Source organism: Otolemur garnettii, unplaced genomic scaffold, assembly GCF_000181295.1.
Source record: "Otolemur garnettii isolate 467f Iridium unplaced genomic scaffold, OtoGar3 scaffold00032, whole genome shotgun sequence".
In the NCBI taxonomy this organism is placed as follows: domain Eukaryota; kingdom Metazoa; phylum Chordata; class Mammalia; order Primates; family Galagidae; genus Otolemur; species Otolemur garnettii.
In genome coordinates, this window is record NW_003852427.1 from 18,213,274 (window position 1) to 18,221,520 (window position 8,247).

Consider the following 8,247-nt stretch of genomic DNA (forward strand, 5'->3'; position numbering starts at 1 on the left):
CACAGCAACCTCCAACTCCTGGGCTCAAGCGAGTCTCCTGCCTCAGCCTCCCAGGTAGCTGGGATCACAGGCACCCGCCATAACACCCGGCCATTTTTTGGTTGCAGCCATCATTGTTGTTTGGCGGGCCCAGGCTGGATTCGAACCTACCACCTTAGCCACTTGAGCCACAGGCACTGAGCCAATTATCTTTTTTCTTAACCATAAATATTGCAATCGGTGAATCATTACCTTCCAGGTGCTGTTAAATTTTTGTTAGTGAAGAAATCTATACCAGATGGAGCATATTGCCAAGAAATTTCCTCAGCAGCAATATAGTAATCTATAACCTGTTTCCCAGAAACATTCGTGGAAGGTTTGTGGCAATTCTTTACTTTGAAAAATGCTTGCAGACTCTCTGGAAAACAGTAAACCCAAGTAGAGAATGTTATTAAAACATGAATCAAATTGTCTCTGTCCATCTATATTTTTAATTTTAGCCAATAATATTGAAACTTTCTGTTTCTTTCAGAAATTGTATGAAATCTATAGACAAATTTAAAACGCATGATACACATACTAAAACCAAGATGCAAAAATGAATATTAAAGAGACATGTATTGCTAGAGGATAATATTGGGAACTAGCTTTAGGCCAGTCATAGGTGGAGATGGCACCTATATGCTGGAAAGAATTTAAGAGTCTATTTGGCCAAGAATATTTCCCCTCATGGATATGAAATTGCTACTACCAGTCACTAACGAGTTAGTTGATTTGTTAGATTAACAAATTCTCAGGTAGGAAGTAAATCAAGGCAAGTACATTTCTATGACATCAGTCCTACGTTTTGGTTTTAGAGCACTGTTGATGGGAGTGTAAATTACTATAAACCTTCTGGAAGACAATTTGGTAATATTTTTTAAAATTAAAAGCCCTTCTATGACATAATTTCACCTCTTCATATTTAGCCATGGGAAATTTCCGCACATACCTAAGCATATAAAAAGGCATTCACGCTGTTACCAAACAAAAAAAAGTGGAAGCAATTTAAATGCCTACCAGTAGGCAAATGGTTAAATAAATTAGGGTACATCCAAAATATGGAAAACAGGCCAACTTTTAAAAGAATAAAATGTATAAGGAATGTGGGGAAAGAAACTTCGAGAATTCAATATGGTGAGCAATGAAAGTCAGCAACAGAATATTATCTGCGTGTGATCTGCTTACAGAAAACATGGCTATGTATTTTAATTTTTACATGCTCATGTACGGTACACAGGTTTGCAAGTACATTCATTGCAGTGGTGACTCTCTGAGGAGGGGAGTGGAATGGTAGTGGAGTAGGGTTATACTAACAGTGTGTTTTTAAAATAGCTTCCCCCAACCAAACACAAAATCTGGTCTGCATGCTGATTGTTGTGATGTGAATCTTCCTACTGTGACCAGTTTGAAGCTACCTACAGTTTACTGGCTGGATTATTTAACTATCAGCAATCTTGGGCCTTATGAGTGGACTCCAGTATACCGCCCTAGATTCTTTCACTTTTTCTGCCTGCCTCCCTCCACCTAATTTTTCTCCCTCTCTTCCTCCTTCCCTCTGTCTATCTTCCTTCCTTCTCTCTCCCTCCATCCCCCCTCTTTCCTTCCTCTTCTTTCTTTGCTTGCTTTCTTCCTGCCATTCTTTCTAGCAAAGATCTCTTCGTATATTTTCATCATTACTACAAATAAAAAAGACCAGAAGTAAATTAAAAAATAAAAATGCTATAGAAAGACACAGAAAGTGTGGGGGGGAAACAGTAGAAAATAATGGGGTCCATCCTCCTAGTGTCTAGGGCTCCCCCTCTGCAAAGCTAAGGTGGAAAGACCTGGCTGGAAGAGTGGATGCAACTGACTGTACATTTTAGCCTGAAACTGATATTCCATTTTAATACAATCTTTTCATGACTAAATTCTGTTCTTAAATTATAATAGCCATGAATGATTTTTCTTTTTCCCACACCCCTGGGAGGGACCCACAATGTAGGAAATCCTGATAAATACTTGTCATTTAGCTATTTAAATAATTAACCAAAACATAATACTAACAGAAGCTTAGGACTTGTGAAAGGATCGGTTTTGATAAAAGAAGGAAACTCCATTTTTGGACCAAAAAAATAAAGTTACATTCTTTAAATCTAATGATAATTAGGGTTTCTGATTGAAAAAGAACATTTACACAATTATATATAGAGTCTGGTTTTATTTAAGAATAGAAAAGATTAGTAACTTCATAACTGACCATTCTATCATTAAATGAACATGTGATTGAGGAAGGAAATAAATTAAAATAAGAAGGGTTACTCAGTAATGAGTTGGACTTACTCAGTTCTGCATAATTCTTTGCTCTACTTATTATAAAATTTGAGGGCAAGTGTTTTAATCTCTTGAAACTTGTTTCCTCAGTTAAAAAAAAAATAAACCTGTAATAATAAACTGCTCTGAGCCGGCATGGTGGCTCACGCCTGTAATCCTAGCACTCTGGAAAGCCAACACAGGTGGATTGCCTGAGCTCACAAGTTCAAGACCAGACTGAGCCAAAGCGAGACCCCATCTCTAACAATAGCCAGGTGTTATGGCAGCACGTGTAGTCCTAGCTACTTGGGAGGCTGAGGCAAGAGAATGGCTTGAATCCAAGAGTTTGAGGTTGCCGTGAGCTATGACTTCACAGCACTCTACCAAGGGTGACAAAATGAGACTGTCTCAAAAGAAAAAAAAATACCTGCTCTGTCTGACAATCAGGGTTCTTGTAAAACTCAGAAGCTAATGACTATAAAAGGATTTTTATAAAAACAACAACATCTTATATACCTAAAAGAGTTTATTGTTATAGAGTAAAAAAGTTGTCAAGGACCAGGGTTCCATCACTGACTATTTCCCAAAGAAACAGTATCACCCTCCTGGATATCAAGTTCTTCATTTGTAAGATGAGACATTTGCAATGGTTGTAACCTTGGAAGTTATTGGACCCTGTATTATTCAAAAGTAATAAATCTCTACCATGTATCTGGCAGCCCAGCATCCACTCTCCGGGGCCCTTGGCCACCATGAGGGCATCTTCCAACGAGGCAGGGAAGACCATAATGTTGTCCTTTCTGTGATTCCGGGAGATCAGAGTTTGTCCGTGGAGATAGATGGAATGTATGTTAATCCCACCGCCAATGCTGACGAAGTGCCAGTGGACCCTGTCTTCTGCACACATGGTGAGATTGGGCAGATTTCCATAGATGTACCCATTTATGGCTGAAAATAAATATATTTTAACCAATCGAGCATGGTAAATCAGTGCCACAGGGTAGACATTCTATGCATTTCCTTATTAGATAAACCCCACGGTGTCAACATCATTCTCACACATAATCTACAACATTCGATTTGTGTTTTGAGAAGAAGGAGGACAGCTCATCCCCAGATGTATGATTAGAAGTGAGGGGAGCACAAAGGTTTAGAGACAAGAGGAGAAAAGGTGAGTGGAGAGGCAAGAAGCAGTGAAAAGGGGAAAAGTTCATAAAAGGAGAAAGCGAGGAGAGAGGTGATTGAGATTCCGAGAACATCCGTTCTGAAAAATTCTATGTTGGATAAAAACTTCTTCCCATAAAAGAGCTAGTCAGTTATATCTTTGTTCTTTCATAATATTTCATTACCTCAACATTACATCTTTCCTATGTTTTTAGCCGTCTATTTTAAACCGATATCAGAAGACAAAATGCATTTGTCAAATTTTGCTTGCTGTGAAACTTAGAAAATAAGCAAGATTCACTAGTTGACTTATATGTCTGCTAGTATACCCTGAGTGAAACATCGCAAAACAGAAACTCTATTAAACAAACCTGAGCAAAAGGAAGTTACTAATTAGGAACATAGAGATTAGAATGATAAGATATTATGAAAGAGAAAGTTCTTGTAATCTTACAGTACATGGTATTGTTCTCCACGAAGCCAGGATCACTAGTATTAGATGTATGAGTATTTTCATTTATATACCAGCTATTGCTTTCTTCGACTATAAAAAATATCAGAAAAAATGACTCATCGATATTTTTTTCAGTGTCTCCATTCAGTGTACCTGAAACAAAAAGAAGAAATGTCTTCTTTTTCATATAGATAATAATCAGAGCGATTGTTGAAGATGCAACTATTTTTACAACTTACAGTTTGTGTAATGGTTAGAACACATGAAAAAAGTAAATGTTTGTGACATGGGATTACACAAAACTTTAAAAAGCACATTACACAGAGGAACCCAAACTTTTAGCATGTACACTCATCTTTAAGTCTAACTTTCTGGAGTGTCCACATCTGACAACCATTATCATGGGAGATCGTTCAATGTACAAACTCTCAAAATTTGTGCTTCCTCAAGTTCATGCTAATTAACGTATTCATTTGTGCTTATATTCAACAAATGTGTTTGGTGAGTGGTCAGTTCACAAAAGTAAACAGGACAGGTGCCTAGGCTTGGCACCTGTAGCTCAGCAGCTCGAGTGCCAGCCACATACACCAGAGCTGGCGGGTTTGAACCCAGTCCAGGCCTGCCAAACAACAATGACAATTACAACAACAACAATAGCTGAGCGTTGTGGCAGGTGCCTGTAGTCCCAGCTACTTATGAGACTGAGGCAAGAGGATCACTTAAGCCCAAGAGTTTGAGGTTGCTATGAGCTGTGACAGCACAGCACTCTCTATTCAGAGTGACATAGTGAGATCTGTCTCAAAAAAAAGACAGGTTTCTACCCTTGCAGAACTTATAATCAAGGGTGAAGGTTGTCAGTAAATAACACAATATAATGTTTAAAGTCCTATAGAGGGAAGACCAGGGAGGCGGGGAGGTGGCTAACTGAATCTCGAGTGTGAAAAGATTCCCAAAGGCAGTGGGACTTCAGTTGATACCTAAAGGATGAGTAAGCATTTGCTGGGGGTATATCTGGAGAAAAGATTTAAGGCAGCAATTAAGAGAAAAGAAGGTTGGACTTTCTCACCAGAAAAATCCATAGTCATTGTAAGATTTTAAGCAAAGGAGTGACAGAGTCAGCTTGCCCTCCCAGAACCATCCTCCCACCCTCGACCGTAGTAGAGATGAACTGAAAGGGGAGCACTTAGAAACTGGCAGAGCAGAGGCTGCTGCTCGCACCCTGGCAAAAGGACGGTAGTGGCCTGAACTAGGTTACAGTCTATGTGGAGCTGGAGAGAAGTGAGCTGATCCAGTGAAGTGTAGGAAGCGATGTTGGCAGGACTTAACTGATACGATGTGTTTGGTGGGAGATGAGGGAGAGGGAAGTATAAAGAATGATAGCCAGGTTCTGTCCCCAGAGACTAGATGGAGGATGTCAGGCCATCCCCCAAGGCAGGGAACACAGAAGGAAGGAAGGATTCAGGGCAGGACCAGATGATGGGTTTGGGAATAAAATAAGATTTAGGCACCAATGGAATACCCAAGTGGAGGCGCCAGGTTGCCAGGCCTCACTACCAATAGAGGAGTTTGGACAGAATTTATAGAGTTCAGACTCATTAGCAGATAGATGAAAACAAATGAATGGATAAGATGACTCTGTGAGAGTGAGAATACAATTACTATAATAAGTGTTCTTATAATATAAATAAACATATCTAAAAAATAAAAATAAAATGATATCAAATTATTGTCAGATTTGAAGCCACAAGACATAGTGAGAATAATTGTAACTGAGAACTGTTGAAGGCAGTTCACGTACTTAGCTTTGAGAATGCAAACTCTTAAGTTACTTTATAGTTTAAAAAGAAAAGGGAGAAAATTTGGAAATATTCAGACTAGATATCCTTAAGTTTAATAGGCAATTATTTTTTATCTTGTCTTCATGCAATTGTCTTCTTTACAAGTTTGAAAAGGGCACAGAGCTCTTACAAAGTTGGTTTTAAAAGTTATCTTCCAAAGAAAAGAATGTAATCTGTAACTCTGAGACTATACATGTTTGTTATAGGAAACGTCCTTTGTTAAAGTATTTACTGGGGTGAACTATTTGTTCACATAAAGTTTTAAACTTTGATTATCTTAGGAAATATGATAATCAACTTCAACGTCTAATCAACTTCATAATTAACCTAGTCCTTTCATCTCATTAATCTTATTATAATGAACTAAATCAAAATATAAAAACTCTATGTAATGCAAGTCAGAAACATAACAGTAAGGCTTCTTCCTTGCAAAAATTATTTTGCTGTCAAATAAACTGATAATTGGATATCCATATGCAGAAGATTGAAACTAGACCCTGAACTCTCATTCTATACAAAAATCAACTCAAAATGAATCAAAGACGTCCTGTAAGAGCTGCAATGATACAAGTGCTAAAAGAAACCACAGGGGAAATGCTTCAGGACCTGGGTCTGGAAAAAGATTGTATGAATAAGGCCTCAAAGGCACAGGTAACAAAATTAAAAAAAAATGGGATTATATAAAATTAAAAATCTTCACAGGAAAGAAAAGAAGTCAACAAAGTGAAAAGAAAACTTAGAGAATGGGAGAAAATATTTGTAAACTACTCATTCAGAATGCATAAAGAATTCAAACATCTCAACAGCAAAACAACAACAACCCCTCCCCAAACCAAACAACCTGATTTTAAAAATGATCAAATTTTGAACAGACATTTGAACAGACATTTGTCAAAAGAAGACATATAAAGGTCCAGTAAATAGATGAAAAAACGCTTATCATCACCAATCATCAGAAATGCCAATCAAAATCTCAATGAGGTATCATCTCACCCAAATTAGGATGGCTATAATCAAAAAGGCAAAACAAACAAAAAAACCGCTGGTGAGAATGCAGAAAAAAGGGAACTCATACACATGCCGATGGGAATGAAAACTGGTACAGCTACTGTGGGGAATAGTATGCAGGTTCCTAAGAAAACTACACATAGAACGACCACGTGGGAATTTATCCTAAAGAAAGGAAATCAGGGGCAGCGCCTGTGGCTCAGTGGGTAGGGCACCTGCCCCATATACTGAGGGTGGTGGGTTCAAACCCAACCCTGGCCAAACTGCAACAAAAGAATAGCCGGGCATTGTGGTGGGCGCCTTTGGCCCCCTCAGCTACTTGGGAGGCTGAAGCAAGAGAATTGCCTAAACCCAAGAGCTGGAGGTTGCTGTGAGCTACAGCACCGTACTGAGGGTGACAGAGTGAGACTCTGTCTCTTAAAAAAAAAAAAGAAAGGAAATCAGAACATTGAAGAGACATGTGCACCTCCATGTCTATTTCACACTATTCACAATAGCCAAGACATAGAATCAACATAGGTGTCCAACAACAGATGAATGGATAAAGAAAATGTGGTATAAATACACAATGAAATACTACTCGGCCTTAAAGAGGAATGAAATCCTGTCATTCACAGCAGCTTGACTGGAACTGGGGGACATTTTGTTAACATGAAAAAAGCCAACAATAGAAAGTGACTGTGCTGTATTCATATGTGGAAGCTCAAAGAAATGTTGATTTCATTGAAATAAAAAGTACAACAGAGGAGACTAGAGACCAGAGGGTAAGGAGAAGGGAGGGACAGGCCGAGATCTGTTGAAGGGTACGAGAGGGAATAAGTTGCAGTGTTCCACAGCATTGTAGGGTGAGTATCACCAACAATAATGTGTTCTATAATTTCAAATAGAAGGAAGATACTGAATGTTTCCCACACAAAGAAATGATAAACGTGTGAGATGATGGATACAATAAGTACCCTGATCTGCTCACTGTCTATTATATGTATTGAAATGTCACTGTATCCCTTAAATATGTACAATTATTACTTGTCAATTAAAAAAATAAACAGGTGATTCTAATCGATTCATTTATGTTTCCTTAAAACATAAAAGGAAAACCTTGCACTTCCCCAGACCCAATTCTAAGTAATGCAACGTGTAGGAAAGAGGCAGAAAGCCTCTTCCTAGCTCTTCTCAGCCCTCGCTGGAGCGGAAAAGGTGGCATTTATTGTGTATGCAGGAGACTGAGATAAGATTTCCTGGGTTTGACTACCATCTAGTGACCAACCGGATTATTGGTTGAACTGAAGGCTGGAGTTCAGTGATGGCCATCTAGTGCTCAGAGTCCAAGATGGTGTTTCCTTTGTTGACCAAAGAGAATCAAGGTCAAGGCAGGAAAACGGAGAGCCTTTGACAGCAAATTTCTTCGACAAGAGCAGGGGAAGGCCCACGTATTCTGGTTAACTATTATTACAATAAATTTTTTTTTTTTTT

The 8,247-nt window shown here is 38.5% G+C and overlaps 1 protein-coding gene across 1 annotated transcript in view; it reads right to left on the reverse strand.

Moving 5' to 3' along the window:
* Positions 1 to 8,247, reverse strand: part of LOC100959117 (ceruloplasmin-like) — a 40,612-nt gene that overhangs the window by 27,989 nt on the left and 4,376 nt on the right. The window contains 3 exon segments of the mRNA XM_012804920.2: positions 232 to 397; positions 3,016 to 3,258; positions 3,929 to 4,081. Coding sequence (XP_012660374.1) covers positions 232 to 397; positions 3,016 to 3,258; positions 3,929 to 4,081 — 562 coding nt within the window.